General features: G+C 34.9%; 1 protein-coding gene across 1 annotated transcript; it reads right to left on the reverse strand.

Moving 5' to 3' along the window:
- Positions 1-716: 716 nt before the first annotated feature.
- On the reverse strand, positions 717-21,380 carry LOC100368468 (mitochondrial enolase superfamily member 1-like). Its single transcript, XM_002733516.4, has 14 exons — positions 21,283-21,380; positions 19,779-19,887; positions 17,600-17,715; positions 15,920-16,006; positions 15,154-15,180; positions 14,845-14,885; positions 13,541-13,611; positions 12,960-13,042; positions 12,096-12,218; positions 10,892-11,026; positions 7,007-7,178; positions 6,329-6,428; positions 5,930-6,011; positions 717-1,290 (listed from the first exon to the last, which is right to left on the reverse strand). Exons 1-14 carry the CDS (start codon positions 21,370-21,372, stop codon positions 1,180-1,182), a joined length of 1,347 nt encoding a protein of 448 aa, XP_002733562.2. The 5' UTR covers positions 21,373-21,380; the 3' UTR covers positions 717-1,179.
- Between the last annotated feature and the right edge of the window lie 687 nt (positions 21,381-22,067).

Below are 22,067 nucleotides of genomic sequence, written 5' to 3' on the forward strand. Positions count from 1 at the left end.
TTCAGTGTAACCATTGTAAAGAGTTTCTGTACATCACACACTTTTTAATCACCAGTCAACAAAAACAACTTCACACTCATATTAAGCAAAACAAGTCGGGCCAGCTTTATGCTGTTCATTCTCACCTGATGATTTGTGTTGGAAACAGTTTCAGGACTGTGAAAACGTAATTGTGGTAAGCCCTCATAAACAGCGCCACCTTGAGTTGTAACTGAATCAATTACTGTAAAACATGTCTTTTAAACTAGCATGTTATTTCACCTAATGCACAATTTCCCAAATTCAAGATGTCGCTAAATCAAAATAAAATACATTCTCATCATGAGATTGTTCACACTTTATAACTAAATTGAGATTATTTTTCTCCAGGCACCAAGCCAAATTTGCTACTAGAATGGCACGCAGCTATCTCAACGTGTTTAATGCATAGACTACAGTATATGTTTTACCCGGGTATGCTATAGTTATTGTTTCTTGATACTGGGCAACTATCTGACATTAAACTGATAACAGTGTAAATCCATTGGGCTTAGTGGTTAGTTATTTTCTATGTTCTCTCACATAGATTCACTTACATCTGTTGACAAAGTATAAATTGTCTAATAGGTCAAAAACATTTCTGGTCAGCATGTGTCTCAGTTCAAAAAGAATATTCCAAGAAAATTACCACTCTAAAAGAAAATTGTTAACTCTCAAATACAACAGACACAATCATGTAAATGTGAATTTGATATAAATTTTAATGATTTATCAGAAAATATCGCTCTTTTTTATACAAATGTCATCATAAAATGTTATCTAAGTAAATCTTGAAAATTATAAATAATCAATCTCCACCTATAATTATCCCCCTCACAACAAAATAATGATTGCCCCTCACACCCTAACAATTTCTTGTAGAACTTTCTTTCTGTTTGCTGACTAGAGAGGGCAGCCTTCAATTTGTTATTTCTTGACAGCAAAATTTCTCTAAAATTTGGCTTTAATTAATAGGGCTAGTACTAGTTCAGTTTTGGTACAAACGTAAGGTGTTGTAATGCATGTCTTAATTTAACTTTCTATTAGTGTTATCATATATTAAATTCATTTTATCACATCTTCAAGAGATTCTCTAAAGCCATAAGTTGGATGAATCCACCAAACCAAGGAATGAATATCTCATCGGATGTTAACTGCACTCTAAGGAGTTTGGAATTTCCCTTCCATAATGAGCTGTTGCCAGGCACTCCCTTTTGGGTATTCATAATCACTAATGGATTTCGCAATCATCTCTGTGGAGTAGCCGGCATTCTAAAAATAGGAAATAATGAGAAGTCATGTGGGGAAGTGAAATAAATGAGAACACATAATTATAGGCTGCATTAAGTTTTCATGAAGACAAAGTGATATAAAATATCAGCCTAATTAATTTCTCAATAATTGAAGAAAAATATGTCCTTTCTAATTCATTTTAGAAAATAACTTTCATACAAGAGACCCTAAAAACAGAAAAGTTTCAGGTCAATTAGTTACACACCTTTTCATTATAATTGTTTTAATCACCATTAAAATATTTTGATTTTTATTGAAAAATTGATATTACTTTCATTTATTATAAAAGTATGCTTCAACTCAAGTGTGCAACAATCAGGCTACCTGAAAGGAATATTATGTTGTACCACCTAGACTGCCTGAAAGTACTAGTACTTTGTACCACCTAGGCTACCTGAATTAACGATTACTTTGTACCACCTAGGCTACCTGAAATGACTATTATGTTGTACCTCTTAGGCTACCTGAAATGACTATTACTTTGTCTCAAAAAGACTATTTTGTTGTACTACCTAAGCTGGGATTTTATATTGTACCAGCCAGGCAGCCTAAAAGATATTGTTATTTTGTATCACCTAGGCTGCCTCAAAGGACCATCACTTCATAGGACCCAAGCCACCTTAAAAAGACTTATGTTGTACCACCTAGGCTCCCTGAAAAGACTTATGTTGTACCACCTAGGCTGCCTGAAAGTATTATTAATTTGTTACACCGAGGCTGCTCGAAAAAGACTTGTGTTGTTCGACTTGGGCTGCCTGAAAGACTACTACTTTGTATCACCTGGGATGACTGGAAAAGACTATTATGTTGTACCACCTAGGCTGACTGGAAAAGACTATTATGTTGTACCACCTAAGCTGACTGGAAAAGACTATTATGTTGTACCACCTAAGCTGACTGGAAAAGACTATTATGTTGTATCACCTAGGCTGACTGGAAAAGACTATTATGTTGTACCACCTAAGCTGACTGGAAAAGACTATTATGTTATACCACCTAGGCTGACTGGAAAAGACTATTATGTTATACCACCTAGGCTGACTGGAAAAGACTATTATGTTGAATCACCTAGTCTGACTGGAAAAGACTATTATGTTATACCACCTAGGCTGACTGGAAAAGACTATTATGTTGTACCACTTAGGCTGACTGGAAAAGACTATTATTTTGTACCACCTAGGCTGACTGGAAAAGACTATTATGTTGTACCACCTAAGCTGACTGGAAAAGACTATTATGTTGTATCACCTAGGCTGACTGGAAAAGACTATTATGTTATACCACCTAGGCTGACTGGAAAACAACTATTATGTTATACCACCTAGGCTGACTGGAAAAGACTATTATGTTATACCACCTAGGCTGACTGGAAAAGACTTATGTTGTACCACCTAGGCTGACTGGAAAAGACTATTATGTTATACCACCTAGGCTGACTGGAAAAGACTATTATGTTATACCACCTAGGCTGACTGAAAAAGACTATTATGTTGTACCACCTAGGCTGACTGGAAAAGACTAATATGTTGTATCACCTAGTCTGACTGGAAAAGACTATTATGTCGTATCACCTAGGCTGACTGGAAACGACTATTATGTTATACCACCTAGGCTGACTGGAAACAACTATTATGTTGTATCACCTAGTCTGACTGGAAATGACTATTATGTTATACCACCTAGGCTGACTGGAAAAGACTATTATGTTGTACCACCTAAGCTGACTGGAAAAGACTATTATGTTGTATCACCTAGGCTGACTGGAAAAGACTATTATGTTATACCACCTAGGCTGACTGGAAAAGACTATTATGTTGAATCACCTAGTCTGACTGGAAAAGACTATTATGTTATACCACCTAGGCTGACTGGAAAAGACTATTATGTTGTACCACTTAGGCTGACTGGAAAAGACTATTATTTTGTACCACCTAGGCTGACTGGAAAAGACTATTATGTTGTACCACCTAAGCTGACTGGAAAAGACTATTATGTTGTATCACCTAGGCTGACTGGAAAAGACTATTATGTTATACCACCTAGGCTGACTGGAAAACAACTATTATGTTATACCACCTAGGCTGACTGGAAAAGACTATTATGTTATACCACCTAGGCTGACTGGAAAAGACTATTATGTTGTACCACCTAGGCTGACTGGAAAAGACTATTACTGTGGAATACTTTATTTTCGCTGGAATTAATTTTCGCTGAAAAGGCTTTTTGGCTGTTTTGTATGGAATTTATTTTCACTGATTTTTGATGAGTTTAATGTGAAATATAGGAAAATAAGTATATTCGCTGGATTTTATTTTCACGGAATCATCTCTTCAGCGAAAATAGCGAAAATAAATTCCAAGCGAAAATAAAGTATTCTACAGTATGTTATACCACCTAGGCTGACTGGAAAAGACTATTATGTTATACCACCTAGGCTGACTGGAAAAGACTATTATGTTATACCACCTAGGCTGACTGGAAACGACTATTATGTTGTATCACCTAGGCTGACTGGAAAAGACTATTATGTTGTATCACCTAGTCTGACTGGAAAAGACTATTATGTTGTACCACCTAGGCTGACTGGAAAAGACTATTATGTTATACCACCTAGGCTGACTGGAAAAGACTATTATGTTGTATCACCTAGGCTGACTGGAAAAGACTATTATGTTGTACCACCTAGTCTGACTGGAAAAGACTATTATGTTGTATCACCTAGGCTGACTGGAAAAGACTATTATGTTGTACCACCTAGGCTGACTGGAAAAGACTATTATGTTGTATCACCTAGGCTGACTGGAAAAGACTATTATGTTGTACCACCTAGGCTGACTGGAAAAGACTATTATGTTGTACCACCTAGGCTGACTGGAAAAGACTATTATGTTGTACCACCTAGTCTGACTGGAAAAGACTATTATGTTGTATCACCTAGGCTGACTGGAAACGACTATTATGTTGTATCACCTAGTCTGACTGGAAAAGACTATTATGTTGTATCACCTAGGCTGACTGGAAAAGACTATTATGTTGTACCACCTAGTCTGACTGGAAAAGACTATTATGTTGTACCACCTAGTCTGACTGGAAAAGACTATTATGTTGTACCACCTAAGCTGACTGGAAAAGACTATTATATTGTATCACCTAGTCTGACTGGAAAAGACTATTATGTTGTACCACCTAAGCTGACTGGAAAAGACTATTATGTTGTATCGCCTAGTCTGACTGGAAAAAACTATTATGTTGTATCACCTAGGCTGACTGGAAAAGACTATTATGTTGTACCACCTAGTCTGACTGGAAAAGACTATTATGTTGTACCACCTAAGCTGACTGGAAAAGACTATTATATTGTATCACCTAAGCTGACTGGAAAAGACTATTATGTTGTATCACCTAGTCTGACTGGAAAAGACTATTATGTTGTATCACCTAGGCTGACTGGAAAAGACTATTGTGTTGTACCACCTAGTCTGACTGGAAAAGACTATTATGTTGTACCACCTAAGCTGACTGGAAAATACTATTATATTGTATCACCTAAGCTGACTGGAAAAGACTATTATATTGTATCACCTAGGCTGACTGGAAAAGACTATTATATTGTACCACCTAGGCTGACTGGAAAAGACTATTATGTTGTACCACCTAAGCTGACTGGAAAAGACTATTATATTGTATCACCTAAGCTGACTGGAAAAGACTATTATGTTGTACCACCTAAGCTGACTGGAAAAGACTATTATATTGTATCACCTAAGCTGACTGGAAAAGACTATTATGTTGTACCACCTAAGCTGACTGGAAAAGACTATTATATTGTATCACCTAAGCTGACTGGAAAAGACTATTATATTGTATCACCTAAGCTGACTGGAAAAGACTATTATATTGTATCACCTAAGCTGACTGGAAAAGACTATTATATTGTATCACCTAAGCTGACTGGAAAAGACTATTATATTGTATCACATAGTCTGACTGGAAAAGACTATTATGTTGTACCACCTAAGCTGACTGGAAAAGACTATTATATTGTATCACCTAGTCTGACTGGAAAAGACTATTATGTTGTACCACCTTGGCTGACTGGAAAAGACTATTATGTTGTACCACCTAGGCTGACTGGAAAAGACTATTATATTGTATCACCTAAGCTGACTGGAAAAGACTATTATGTTGTACCACCTAGGCTGACTGGAAAAGACTATTATATTGTATCACCTAAGCTGACTGGAAAAGACTATTATGTTGTACCACCTAGTCTGACTGGAAAAGACTATTATGTTGTACCACCTAGTCTGACTGGAAAAGACTATTATATTGTATCACCTAGTCTGACTGGAAAAGACTATTATGTTGTACCAGCTAAGCTGACTGTAAAAGACTATTATATTGTATCACCTAAGCTGACTGGAAAAGACTATTATATTGTATCACCTAGGCTGAAAGTACTATTTCTTTGTTCCACCTCGACAAAAGACTTATGCTGCAATGGGACTATTTGAAGGAACTATTGTGTTAACACTTAATTACCACCCAGACAACCTAAAATAAATATTACTCACTACTCAAGGTGATTGAAGAAGCTAAAATATTAAAGATTACATACCTGAGGGGGCATATAGCATGCATTCTTTATACACACTGGATACTTGAAATGCTCATGTAAATGGTCTACATATTCAATAACCCTTAAAAATAGAAAAGAAATGTAATTTAATTAAAATGAGAAAGATTGTCTGTACTTGCTGAACGAAAGGCACATGATTAGATCAGATTGGATAAAAACTGCAGTTTAAAAATAAATAGTCAAAGCAAGGATATAGTTTTATTACATTTCATTATCAACAATTTATCATATATCACTGTAGCCTGTACATTTCAATGAATTAAGTCGCATTTCGTTCGTTAATTATTAATACCCACCACCAGAACTTGGCCAAGATGTTTCAAGTTTTTCATAATACACAAACCAACTGTTAAATCTATGAAGTTATAACACACATACCTGTTTTCCAATGAAGCAGATACACATATATAGTCAAATAAACTAATATGCTGAACCAGTTCACACAGACCAACACCTCCAGCATGTGGGCATACAGGTACTACACATGTAATAATAAAAACTTTATTGTTATTGTATTCTTATTAGGATGTTGACTTAAAAGTACATTAAATGACGCTGTTATAATAATGAATAACAAAATGTATGTAAATATTAATTATTATTATTAATATTAAATTATAGCTTCATGCAGGATTATGTAAAATTATATGTTTATATGGGATTTAATGAATATGCAGGATTATAGGCATACCTATGATTTAGTTTATGCAGCTTATGATGTGGCTTATGCTTATATGAGTTTTAAGCTTATGCAACTTGGATTATAAGCTTATGTAAGGTATGCTTATGTGGAGTTAAGGTTAAGGGATGGATTAAGTTAAGACATGGATTAAGTTGTGGGATTAGAGAGGATGTAGGATATGCACGTTAGAGTATAAGCTCAAGTGAGATTTGGCTTATGTGAGATTATAGGCTTATGCAGGATTATATGTTTATATGAGAATTAGGTGATGTAAGATTATAAGGCTATGTGAGATTAGGTTTAAGTAGGATTATAGGCTTATGTGAGATTACAGAAAAAGTATGATGCAAGACACTGTAACCATGACAACCTACCCCCAAATTTCTTTGCCATCATAATGACAGCTAGATTTTCATTGACACTACCAAGTCTACAACTATCAATCTGACAGAACTTGACGGCTTTGGCTTGGAGTAGTTGTTTGAATATAACTCTATTCTGTGCATGTTCTCCTGTTGCTACGCCAATGTCTAGCAGACTCAGAGCCTTTAATAACAATAATAATCATCTTGTAAACAAGGTATACATGTACATGGTTGATTATTGTTGGCAGTGAATCATGGGTACACTAAATATCATATGAGTGTGAGTCATCAAGAATAGACCATGGGTACACTAAATATCATATGAGTGTGAGTCATCAAAAATGGACCATGGGTACACTAAATATCATATGAGTGTGAGTCATCAAGAATGGACCATGGGTACACTAAATATCATATGAGTGTGAGTCATCAAAAATGGACCATGGGTACACTAAATATCATATGAGTGTGAGTCATCAAGAATGGACCATGGGTACACTAAATATCATATGAGTGTGAGTCATCAAGAATGAACCATGGGTACACTAAATATCATATGAGTGTGAGTCATCAAGAATGGACCATGGGTACACTAAATATCATATGAATGTGAGTCATCAAGAATAGACCATGGGTACACTAAATATCATATGAGTGTGAGTCATCAAGAATGGACCATGGGTATACTAAATATCATATGAGTGTGAGTCATCAAGAATGGACCATGGGTACACTAAATATCATATGAGTGTGAGTCATCAAGAATGGACCATGGGTACACTAAATATCATATGAATGTGAGTCATCAAGAATAGACCATGGGTACACTAAATATCATATGAGTGTGAGTCATCAAGAATGGACCATGGGTACACTAAATATCATATGAGTGTGAGTCATCAATAATGGACAATGGGTACACTAAATATCATATGAGTGTGAGTCATCAAGAATGGACCATGGGTACACTAAATATCACATGAGTGTGAGTCATCAAGAATGGACCATGGGTACACTAAATAAATATCATATGAGCGTGAGTCATCAAGAATGGACCATGGGTACACTAAATATCATATGAGTGTGAGTCATCAAGAATGGACCATGGGTACACTAAATATCATATGAGTGTGAGTCATCAAGAATGGACCATGGGTATACTAAATATCATATGAGTGTGAGTCATCAAGAATGGACCATGGGTACACTAAATATCATATGAGTGTGAGTCATCAAGAATGGACCATGGGTACACTAAATATCATATGAGTGTGAGTCATCAAGAATAGACCATGGGTACACTAAATATCATATGAGTGTGAGTCATCAAGAATGGACCATGGGTACACTAAATAAATATCATATGAGTGTGAGTCATCAAGAATGGACCATGGGTACACTAAATATCATATGAGTGTGAGTCATCAAGAATATTCATTACTTGGGGTTTGCAACGCGCATAGTACTGTATGGTGAAATCATGCCAAGATCCCATTCAAGTCTCATCTCTTATATAGCGAGACTGATGCTACTACCTTCTGACATGACATAGGCGGGTTGTAATAAAACAATAAAACATGCCTCACCACTATCATAGTGAAAAAATGTAATACATCGAAAATGTACAGAAAAGTTATAGTTATCATAATCCGTCATATCGTGCGCAGCTATTTTAATCCACCTAGACCTCCCAGTATCCTAGTTATCTCGGGCATGTGTATTCGCATTGTTATGAGTTGGAAACGCTTATGCAAGAGCGAGAATGAAACGGGATCTTGTTATTATGTCACCATAGTTGCAAACCCCAAGTGATGTACCTCTGATTTCACTTATCATAACATTGCAAAACAAGCCCTGGAGGCAATAGAAGAATTAGTTTCAACAGTATTACCATGACAACCTAAACAGTTGCATAACAAAATTCCAAGTTGTAAAGTTTGCTTTATTGAAATATATTCTGACTCCCTCAAAAATAAAAGCTGTGTAGGCTCCAGATGCATTACTTTGAATCCCTGAACAATTTAAGCAATAAACCACCGTCGGAGGCGGGTATACCACGAGAAATTGCACAATTCACGACATATATGCACGAGCGGTAGCGAGTGCATATATGGAGTGAATTGTGCGATATCGAGTGGTATACCCGACTCCGGCGGTGGTTTATTGCTATTATATTATACCAACTTCATTCCTGTAACATTTTCGACACTCTCGGCCTTTTTACAAAATAAGAAAGAGTCGTTTTCGAACGACGTGTAATGAGCTGGTCGACTGGTCGACACGGTGATCAGATGAAATGGGCCCTGGAACCAGTATTTAATCTCTTATCACACACTCGCGCTCAGTACACAGAAACGCACAGAACAGCAAGTTTAGATATCATCACAATCAAAGGAAGTTTATTTCTACAACGCAAGAAACTAGCAAATAATTAGAAATTGAATAAACTGAACAAGCTCAACGCTTAATTTACATATGAATAGCTGTGAATAAATTATCATCAGCAGAAATTACCGACAGCGCGCACTGTGCGTCATTTTTTAAAACATTTGCTGTGGACTTATTATCGTTGGCGAATTTTCTATTTTGTGTTTGTTATGCTGACATTAATTGGTCCACTAAAGGTGCAGTTATGGAACAAAGTAGATGCTGCATGTGTACTTTGATTGTGGGTATTAGAAATAGAAGCGGTGCCAGATTCTGCGGGAGTTGGTCCAGACGCTACTATGCCGGTGTTTTCTGGGGTACGGATGACGTTGTCGGAAACACCCGCTTCGATCGCTACGGTCACTTCTCTATCAGAGGATTTGTTTTTATACCAAAAACTGTGAGACAGGATACTGGACATTCCTTGACTCTGATTATTTGTGAGTTTGTTGGTGTAAGACCGAAAACTAGCTTCATTGTTATGTGCGGTAAAATACATAATGTGTCTGGTTTCAACTCCTGCCGAATCTAACACAGTGCACGCAGTTGCCCTAACATAATGATGTGTATGAATTGTCAACAAATTTGCTGCTATCGAAATCTCTTTCATCATAGATCCCAATTTATTTTCACGAATACCAGACTGTGTCAGTGGGTGTTACATTTACACGGGGCCCCTGAAACAACGATTTTGCAATTTGGACAAATACATTTTGAAATGCTGCAACGAGACAATTTTCGCCGCCGGTAGCATACATTTTAGCCTGTGTTTCGAAATCGTCAAGGTAAATTTCATTAAAATTGGCAAAGCATTTCTTTCTCTCCGTCTGGACGAATTCTCCGGTTTCTGCAAGAAAATCTTGCTCTGACAGCTCCCGAACATGATACTCTGCCATGTCTATGTTGCAGACAACGAAAACATGTCACAAAGAATAGCCTGCAAAAATTGTAGGTTGTACAATTTTTTTATTTAACCACTGCCAAAATAAAATATGTATGTAATATCTTCATGCTATCAATATTACCCCAAAATTTCCCTAATATTTAAATGCCCTTCCCTTTATTTGTTTACGAATTGAACTTGTATTCATATTCTGGGGCCTTAGTGGAACACCATAACTGTGCATTATGCTCTATTTAACCATGGCTTGCATAAATTAAAACAGTCTCCCAACCAATCACAATGATGTATTGATGGCAGTGATACACTGGTATAATATAATGTATAATATGCCTTGGCTAAGGTACACCTCTGGCTCCTTAAGCTGTTAAGACTACTGTAAATACTTTATATTAGCTGAAATTAAATTTTTGGTGTTTCATATGGAATTTATTTTCACTGATTTTTGAGTAGTTGAATGTAAAACATTCGTTCAGAGTGAAAATAGCGAAAATTAGTTCCAAGCATAAATAAAGTATTTTACAGTATATTCTTATTTTGACCCCCTAGGTTTTTGTATAACTTGCCTGGGCTATAGCAGCATGACCTAGTATGTCATCAGGTGATGTTGGCTCCTCTATCCACCATGGTTTATACTCTGCCAATTCTTTCATGTAATCTATTGCCTCGTTTACATCCCATCTCTGATTGGCATCCATCATCTAACGAAAACAATAGAAATTCTTGTATTGACTAGTGAGGGCACTATTTAAAAACAAAAGCTATCAAAAAGATATGATTTCCATAAGGAGATACATATTTTTCCTTATTTTTTTTTTAACACAACAAGACTTTTCTCCAAACTTTTAAATCTATAAGTGTATTATTTAATCATCCACCAAAACTATAAAAGTCAAAAGTTGATACACTCATATGAGATAATTAAAGGGAGAAATGCATCTGGGATTGGAAAAAAACAAAACTTTCTCATAGAATAAAAGTCCACCAAATATATTAATTAACTAGTATTCTCAGTGGCAGACATCCGGGCATTTTCACCGCCTGGCAACCATTGCGGTGATAAAACAAAGGCCGAAAACTCTCAGAAAACTGTACTTTGGGATGGTTGTTGATACTTCTCTGAAAAGTGTAACAAGATTTGCCCTGCGTGTGCAACATATATAAATTTGGTTGCTCAGGGTTACTTCAAAGTTGAGTTTGTGTTGTTTTCTTGAATTTAGCTATTTTCACCGGCTCCTCGACCAGCATTCCACACCAGCTCGCGCAGAGCCCATAGAAATGCATGGTACAGTGGTGCACGTTTTAGCAACGTGGAACGTCTTGTAATGTAGCTCTACCTCGAGGATTGAATTGACCAGGAAACATTTCCCTGTAATTCTTTAAAACTTGGCTTCCACATATCCATATATATGTATAATTGTATTCAGTAAATACTGCAGCATCCTTGTGCAATTAAGTCATTTTGACAATCAATGTTCTGAAACTTTTTGTCATATGACAACAAATCCCTACCTAGTATGTTCTAGTGTGCATCCATGCTTTCGAAAAAGATATGATAAATTAAGATTTTAAATAAGATAACAAAATGACAAATGTTGTTATCCCTATCTTAAAGCCCCAATCATTGCACTGCACTGATATGAGTCCCATGCAACATAATGATGCATGTAAAAAAAAACTTTTTGTTTACACAAAATTTGAATGTACACTGTGCAACATCTGTGACACTTTATCCTTCTGTATTTATTAGGTGCGTTATTTTTCACCTACCATTTTTCTTTCCCAGCCGATATGTTTCCTAATAAGAGCACATCTTCTTTTATCATCTGCTAGATCAGCTCCGACCTTAACCTTGAACTTTGACCAGCCTTCTTTGAGGGCCTTCTCACACAACTATGACCAGATAGGAAAATAAATGCATACAAGTGTTGCTTTAATTAGTATTTACAAATTTGAAAAACAAATTTTAAAACAATATATTTAAAACTTGATTTATCTGATCATGAGTCAAACATTGGTGAAAAAAGCATTAAGTTCCTCATAATCAGATAATTTACATTATTTATACTAGTAGCTTCGCGATGAGTGGCTTTCGCGATGATTGGCTTTCGCGGTCTTTTCATCGAAGTTGAGAATTTAATGTTGTATGTGTCATTAACAACTGGTGTTAATCTGGGAATGGAATGGAAGTGGGGATTTTTTTACTACGCTAAATATCCAAACTACAAATGTAGTAATTAACAGCATTTTTCTCTTTTTTTTTATATTTAATTGAGCTGGGCTTATATCATGATGGCACATACTACTCATAGTTTTGAGAATATTGTAATACCATGTAAATAATAGGCTATCCCTTCTGATAATAATTATGAACAGAACTTTTCCGAAACCGAGTAAAGTACTATTTAACCCTCCACATTGTTATATTTTGCACTAAAATGGCATCAATCAGGCCAGTTAAAGGCCAGCACCTACAGACCTTAACCTAAGGGTCCCTAAAATGTGCATCCGTTAGTGAATCAATTTCAGCCAGTGAGTAAAAATTAGTCTTGCCTGTGGCAGCCATTTTTGGTGTACAACCCCAGAAAGGATTTGACCTTTGACCTTGGGTACTGATATCTGATGCGATCCTACCTTACTAAGTGTCTCATCACTGTAACCTAACCAGGCAACTGATGTTGTATACGCAGGGTAACCAGTATTTAGCAATTCACATTCTATTGTTGATGAAAAATTAAAATTAATATTAAAAATATACATTCTCTATTCCAAGTTATAGATCCATTTGTTTATGAGAGAAAACTTACAACTAAATATATTACATAAAAAAGTCGCAATGAATAACATATTATCTGTGGATTATCAGATTCAAGTAAACTTTAGATGAAGAAATGCTAAAGAATGTTTGTATTATTTTATAAATAATAAATACTGTAAAATGACTAATTTTCACTGGGTTTAAATTTGCTGATTTACCATTTCAGGCATATATATGCGTTTTAAATTCACGGTTTTATCATTTAGATAATGTGTTCTATGTTAAATTTTACACATTCACTGGGTTTTAATTTAGCATATTTTCCAGTCAGCGAAATAAGCAAAATTAAAACTCATTGATAATTAACCCCTTTACAGTAATTATGTTTTTTTTAAACTGTTTAACTGATTAATAAAACATAGTCTAAGTGATTTTAATTTATTTTAGAAACTCAAACCTCTTGTTTGTTTTGTAGATAGATTTTCTTGCAGCATTTGAAGAGCATCTTCTTTAGTTAGGGCATCTGTTCTGCAATCAATATACATACATTCAAATGGTCAATTAATTTGTTTCCCATTTTTTTCACTTGAATTTTAAAATTGTTATAAAAATCATAGTTTCATTTTTATTTTTTCGGGAAAATTGATTTTATTTTTTTTTATTCTAAAATTCTGACAAAATCTGAAACAAAATGCTCTATGTATCTCTAAATATGGGTAAGCTGACATTATTACAAACAAAAGCCTCTACAACATTTTTACAAAATGGCTGCCATTTTGGTGCATGGAGTCGTGCTTCCATAGAAACAAGTCAGATTACTTTTTTTTTAGATCGTAGAATCTGTGGACTAGTCAGGAGTGCAGAAAATGTTCATTCAGAATTTGTATACTAATCCACTTGCCAAATGAAAACGCACGTTTATCTATGTTGATGATTTTTAAATAGGTTATTTTCCATTCAACTACGGGATCTCGCAAGTTGCGTGAAAGACGCGCACTGAACAAATGATTTGATTTTGAACTCAAATTTCTTTAGTTCATAGCTCACATCGAAAGGCCAATCTTTGACAGGGAAATATTGCGTTTAAATACCCTTACATTTTACTTCATTGGAATTGACCATCATCAAATGCATACAGCACATTATTAAGCATGGAAATATCCCCCAAAATACTTTCACGTTTGTGAAATCCCATGCGATGTTTGTTGCCACTATGACGCAATGACCTTTGTTTGTTTTACATTCGTTTTCACACATAACACATGATCTCACAGTGAATGGAAAATGATCTGTTACCTTATACTTGGGTTTTAGAAACTTAATTAGAACCATTTTATAAACTTCACTCACACTCTATTCACCCAAATGTCGACAATTTTAAAAACTAGTTACGTGTTCAGTGACCATAATCAGATGGATCTATAACAAAACACCTTTCCAAAAAATCAAAGTGACAAATCAGTTCTATGATGTAAATAGATGATGCGAAGGTTTATGATTTAAAGCATCAATAACAATTTGTCTCATAGTTATCCATCAATAAAGACTATGTTTTTGAGACATTTCCTATATATATTCTAGACAATGGACAACTACACAACCACTTAGTTGTCGAATTGAAAGACATTGCCTCCACCTGTATTTGTCATTATGACATCACATAAGTGCTTCACCAGTAGAGGGCGCAATTTATAGTAATGGTGAGTAAAAACAACATGAAGTGGTGTGAGGCAAGATAAACAATAGGAGAGACTGACTTACATGTATCGAAAATCAATACAGGATACCAACTCCTGAGGGCTCTGTATAAGTAAATATGTAGAGGAATGATTCTGAAGTTTGAAGTGTGTCATGTGACATATACATTGTGTGTAAAAAGATCACCACCATTTGACTATTTGAAAAGAATTCATGACTTATATGACCTTAAATTAAAAATTACCGTGAGCACATTATAAATAAAATCTATAAATAATGAGAATTTTCATCAATTTTATCTTAAATTAACATAGAAATTATAGAAAAATACATTAAAAAAAATATTTGACAAAATAATTTACATTCACTAACCATATCCACTAACAGCTTCCACAGGGGCTGGAAATAAAAAATAAAATATTTTAGTTATGCACAGCATCCTAGCATGCACAACATCATTCATTCATTCATTCATTCATTCATTCATTCATTCATTCATTCATTCATTCATTCATTCATTCATTCATTCATTCATTCATTCATTCTGAAATAATTCAGACAAAATAAACAAACCAATTAGTGATATTTAATTGTTTCACCCTGTCACCAGGCAACAATTAGAAATACGACATAATATCTGCACCATAGCAACAATACATAGAACTTACGTAATGGGGATGTGCCCCTGAAATGGGTCTTGTTTTTTGGATTTTAGGTATAAGTATCAGTCTTATTTCTGGTCAAGATAGGTATAAATATCGGTAATATTTTTCCGATTTGGTATACTTATGGGTCTGTATATGAACGAATATCTCCACCTCAGATCCTGGTCTCATATCCATATATACATCAACCCGGAAATTAAACAAGGCAATCAACATTGAAACAGAGATTTAACACGGAATAGAAGAGGGCGCACATTCCTCAGTGAAACTTATTTGGAATAAACAGTGATGACAGAAATGGTACTTTGGTATAAATATGGGTATAGATTTTGCCACTATCCAGATATAAAAATGGTCACTCTTTTGAGCACACAGGAGCACCTCCCTACATAGCTATGTATCAACTGCTCCCCCCCCCCCCGGCCGACAATGCATATTGCATATATCTAACAGATCAAGAATCACAAATTTACCTTATTCTCTAGTTTTGCATACAGATCCCACAATGCATTAAGAACAGCAGCTGTAGCCAGATGCATGACCCCTTTCTCTGGACCTAGCTACACAAAAGTGAAATAAAAATGATCGTTATAATTTTAAATGTCATAAATATATTTGTAATATTAATGAATAAATCAGTGCCGTATGACACACATACACAATTTCCTATGCACTACAAGCCACAATTTTCTACTCTAAACAATTATCAAAATGTGTTAAAAAAGATTTGCAGAAAATATTGTTATACATTTCACAATTTTTTAAAAAGAGAAATATGTTCTTGGTATGTTCGCAGTAAGTGATTTGGAACATTTCGGGATATAACAGCTTTTATTATACATCTGTCACTGTAACACCATAAGTTACAGCATTATGTAATTTTGTGGTATTTTACGGGGTATTTTCATCCTACCATATAAGGAAATGCGAATTCCAAATATGGAATTTTTACATACAGTAAGCATCCTCTAATAAAAAAAACAAACAAACATGGCTGCCAAGGTTTGACTGGACTCCACACAAGGAAGTTCGCTGATTCTGTTCTAAACTTTTTGGATTTTGGCATTCCCATGATGTATTCTTGGAAGAAAAGAGGTTATTACGAGGATACCTCAAAGTATACACTCAGACAGTACGGCGTCGCATCGACCTCCTCTATGCGTCGGTCGATACTCCCGCTGTACTGTTTTCGTGCATACTTTGAGGTATCCTCGTAATAACCCCATAATATTATGCACATTTGCGATTATTATTTTCTCAGTTTCATAGTTTATGGGCATTCAAGAAACTTCTCTGAGAGAATAATAATGCAAAATGTGTATGATCACTTAACTTATAAATGGTTCATGCAATTGTACTGTTGCTAGCCCGAAATGTGATGTGTTCATATTTGTGGGAACAAATACCCCTTAAAGTAGCTTTATTGAGGTCTTGCGACTATTATCTGAAATATTTGAAAGTCTGAATGCAAGCAACTTGTGAGAAATAGGTAAAGGTTCACATGATGTCATTCGTTTCTGATTCTTATTTGATAGTGTGTTCGAATTTTCCTTTTCTTATGTTTTTGAATGGTGTTTCAATGTGTGTGGATTCAACAAAAATTGCATCTGTTCTGATTAACTGAGAGAAGCAGAATTTGAAACAAGGAAGAATCCTGATGAATTCTTGTTGTTTTTCCCACAATTTCAAATTATTCACATAAGAAACTTAATGCTCAATGAATACTTTCATAGTGCAACTTTCACATGGGTTCGATGTCACAAAAGTTCTATTTTGAATGCAAGGTCTTGCAACGACAGTGACACAACACATAGCAATGATAGGGTGGTGCTTTTAAAGAATGTATATATTATACATTAACCTTTTCACCACCAGTTCCCTCTTTTCATTATAAATTTACAAAATAGACCTGTTTATAGTTTGCAATTTCCTTCAGAAGATTGCGACAAAAATAGCCAATTTTTTTTTCATAAAAAACTGAAAATTGACTCAAATTTTGACTGTTTGCTACAAAATTAGGGTTCATTTCTAGAAATATTGAAGAATATTAGAAAAAAATGGCAGAAAAAGTTGTGCGAGAAAGTCTGGTGGTGAAAATTTAAATAAGCATTTAAATACTATACCTTCAATAATTTTGCTCATCATGCACTCACCCAACGAAGCTGTGATTCACTTGTTAATTTTCTCCAATATCCACCAAAATCACTGTAAATATCTGACAACTTCTGACCAATAACCAATCGGGATAGTGTTTTACAGGCAAGAACAACTGTATTGAACAGGTTTATATTTTGAAAATGTCAACTTTTTGGAAATGTAATCTACTGTAAAATACTTTATTTTCGTTTGCAACTAATTTTCGCTGGAGGAATGATTCAGTGAAAATATAATCTAGCAAATATACCTTTTTTCCTATATTTTACATTCAACTCGTCAAAAATCAGTGAAAATATATTCCATGCAAAACATTCAAAATGTCTTTTCAGCGAAAATTAATTCCAGCTAAAATAAAGTATTCTACAGAATATAACATACATCTCAACCTTTTTTCTTACTGATATCACCAGCCACCGGCTGTTACACTCCCAAAGTTTGTGTCAATCTGAGCAAGAGCCAAAGTTAAATTAAGTGACATTCACGGTGTATCATGAGTGTATCTTTATGGGTGGACATCCGGGCATTTTCAATGCCTGGCAACCATCACGGTGAAAACAAAGGCCGAACATATAATATGGGTATATAATCAGTTTTATGGCCATACAATCTAAAAAGACAGACAGTGTACGGTTTGATTCACGTACGATTGGAATACCTATAATATACACAAGTGTTTATATATAGCCTTTTTTTGTGTAGGAAAAATAGGAAACAATCTATTTCTTTTGGAGAGAGAGAATCAAGGTTATAAATGGTCTAAAAGTCTCGCACACATTGGAAGTCAAGTGTGTTCAAACAAGTATAAAATAGCTCACAGCCAGTCTCTGTGAATATAGCTATAGAAACACGAGAAACGCATAAATATGTTTAAAAAAACATGAATCATATGTAAAAAATATATACTCTCTAATTATCACCACTCAGAGCTAAAAAAACCAAATCAAATCTTTGAAACAAAGACGTTGGCGATGTTTTTATTTATATTGCTCTTTGACCTTTTTTCATGCATTCGCAGACGCGTCAAGGAACATGCGCACTATGAAAGTATTTATAACCTTGATTCCCACAGAAAATACTGAATTGATCCCTATTTTTTCCACACAAAAATATTGTTATAGTGGCTGAAATTCCTATATAACAACATTTGCGTGAATTATTTCAATGGGAGTATCAATTGCACATGAATCATGTGCAAATTGTACATGAATCAAATCGTACACTGTCTTCATGCTCGTTAAAAATTATATTCTATTTCTAGTATGCCTATTCCACCACAATATACCATGGTTACGGAGGGCTTCCTCTGATGTAAGTCATGGCACTATATTGTACAGTCACCAATCTCACCCTTACCTTTGTGTACTTACCTTTGTGTACTTTTTGTGTACAAAATATAATTTTACTGATATCCAAAAATATAGTTTAGTATTCCTGTAATTAATCTATTAAAAATGTTTTTCTACTCTCTTATGAATTTAATTGAATATTAAATTCCATATTTTCGTACAGTTTATGTATACATATATTGTATTATTGAGCGTAGTTAAGTTTATTCAGATTCGAAGTCCAATTTTTGTACATTCTATGTATACATAAATAGTACTAATATTTGTCAAGATCCAAGTCAATAATTTGTACAATTAATGTATACATAAATTATACTTCATTCTGACATGATTCTAACATATATTGTTGTGGTTACTCTTTATTTCTTAGTCATGATATTGTACATTTTATGTATATGTAAATTATACAATATTTAGGCATTGAATCCTATGCAAAAAATCTGTACATTTCTAGTATACAACAAATATACATTAAGGAATTTGTATAAAGTGTGTATACAAATAATGTACTGCTGTTTTCTTGTATGTATGAATTTTGTATACACATAATGTACGCAATTTCAAGTATACTTTTTGTACAGAATATGTATACAATTAATATATTATTGGGGCGTACAATATGGTAAGCAGTGTTATGTAGGATACAATAACATTTATACAGATTACCATATTTACTCTATTAGTAACACATATGTAATAAAATAAATGACAGAGGTGCATTTATACAATTAATCCAATTTTAAAGATCCAGTATAAAATAAATGCATTGTTTTTTGAGATGCTTGTCTAATAAAGCAAATACGGTATTTATTCACATTTATTTCATTACCAATTTCAGTGCCTCGTCCTATGGTGAAAGTCAATCCGTGCCCTGCTAAAGAGTCATTAGCATCGGTGTGAATAATTACATATGCACAGGAATAGTCAGGATCTGTGTGCTGAAAACATTATATCATCATGTAAACAAACAAAAAAGCTGCCTGGCTTAAATTGTCAACCGCTTCAAATAAATAAAATTTTGTTATATTTGTGAGAAGGGGAATAGAGAGATTTGTAGCATTTGAATGTGGCACTGTGTTAATTGAGACTAGGTTATAGTGACTTTTTGAGCATTTCAACCATTCACTGCAGTCCTTTAGTTTCAGACTGAGTCACAGACAATTGTATAGCTTTTGTAGAATATTACTGTCATTTGTCGACAATTTTGGCTAATCGATAATTAAAGGTAGTCGTGCAGCGCGTCCTCGAATTTCATGTAAACAATAAATTTTACATGCGGCGATGTTTTTAGTCCGGAAAGCTATTTTGCTTCGTCTGTCAATTATATACACATGATCGGTGTACAGCCGGACTGGGAAATGGGTATTATTGACAAGCGGTCCTGATTTTTTTTTACGGGGGGGGGGGGGGGGGGGGGGGGGTGTTGTTGTTGTTGTTGTTGTTACCTCATAGATTAATAGTACCCCATTTTTGTCATAGATAACAAAAGCTGTCGTAGACGAAATAGAGGAGTGGCTGTAATAAACAATCTATAGACTATGACTTTCATAAGGTTATTCTATTTTTTTATTTTATTAGACTATTCTATTTTGTTTATTTAGTACGATTGTATGAATTATAGATATAAATTATTATAAAATGTGGTTAGGGACGACGTCAAAAGATCGATGTCGGATAAAAAACTTAATTCCTTTATTTTTTTTCCAAACCCCCCTACCCCCCCCACTGAAACTTAATTGATAAATATTGGTCATGGCGTCAGACTACATTCACCATTAAATACAAATTGATAATCGGACAGTAGTATTGCATAGCAGTTGGTTGTCGGGTGGGTGTAAAAAGAGTTTACAAATGCACCTCATTTGACGCACAGATTTACACTCGAACCAAACCATTTTTCTGTTTTTTTTCCTTTTCGGTTATTTCTGTCCATGATTGGATAGAACTACTCCAAGATTTTTTTGACTTCATTAAAAAAAAAAATCGTTTTTGTAGGATGGAAACTTTTTGAGGTCAAAACCCCCCACCCCCAAACTAAAGGAAATAAGTTTTTTATCCGACATCGATCTTTTGACGTCGTCCCTTAAAACGAAGACGAACTCAATTTAGCTGCTACATTTAAATTACTGTATTGTATAGCAACTTTGTAGCATGGTCCATCGTTGACACGCCCCCTATATTCAACGTACAGGCTAACCCTGCGTACAGTGCGCAGGGCTACGTACAGGCATGAAGTCCCGCGGCAATAGAGTGCATTGTAACTTAATTGACCTTGGCAAGTCGAAGGTACTCTGCTATATAAAAACGCAACCCAATTTCAACGGACTATTTACCATTGCGTCTGAGCCATGAGCTTCTAGGGATGTTGGGAAACGTACATCTTTCACATCCATTCGCGTGATCACCGCTTCGGAGGTCGCCATCTTTGTTTGTTGCATTGCATTTTGGGTAAAACAATAGACTAGTATAATCATAGACCCCAGAAAGAGATCTATGGTATAACAAGTAACCTGTAGAATGCTGTGTGGGTAATATTTTTTTATATTGATTTTTGTTGCATTTGCAGAAAATAGTTACCAAACAATGAGAAATCTATAGGATTGAATATACCCCACAGCTGGCTTCACATGCATAGTTCAAGCCTGCCTAACCGGTGCTTACACCAGGATTTAGTTACAGCACCTAGGCGGTATGTGGTTACAGCTTAATGTTCGAGTAATCGCAAGAAATTGACATGACAATAGAAATTCATTAAAAACTGGCACTCCCATGCAATTAACAGCGAGTGAAATTCCTGGGATTGAAACATATATTTTGAAGTCACTGATGTAGGCAACGAATAACTGCAAGTTGACATAAAGACGAGGTGCTCAACTAGAGGCTGAAATTATAATTAGGGTTTCGAGCCCTATGGGGCGAAACCCTTTTGTAATTGCTATGTTTATTAGGGTTTCGAGCCCTATGGGGCGAAACCCTTTTGTAATTGCTATGTTTATTATTAGGGTTTCGAGCCCTATGGGGCGAAACCCTTTTGTAATTGCTATGTTTATTATTCTTATTATTATTAGGGTTTCGAGCCCTATGGGGCGAAACCCTTTTGTAATTGCTATGTTTATTA

The sequence above is a fragment of the Saccoglossus kowalevskii genome, chromosome 18, assembly GCF_978046115.1.
Source record: "Saccoglossus kowalevskii chromosome 18, keSacKowa6.1, whole genome shotgun sequence".
In the NCBI taxonomy this organism is placed as follows: domain Eukaryota; kingdom Metazoa; phylum Hemichordata; class Enteropneusta; family Harrimaniidae; genus Saccoglossus; species Saccoglossus kowalevskii.

Coding starts and splice junctions, on each gene's coding strand:
- LOC100368468 (XM_002733516.4), bottom strand. CDS start 21,372: ATGGCGACCTCCGAAGCGGTGATCACGCGAATGGATGTGAAAGATGTA. Junction 12,219..12,959: donor GTGATGAGACACTTAGTAAG/GTAGGATCGCAT, acceptor ATCTGGTCATAG/TTGTGTGAGAAGGCCCTCAA. Junction 11,027..12,095: donor TCGGCTGGGAAAGAAAAATG/GTAGGTGAAAAA, acceptor TGTTTTCGTTAG/ATGATGGATGCCAATCAGAG.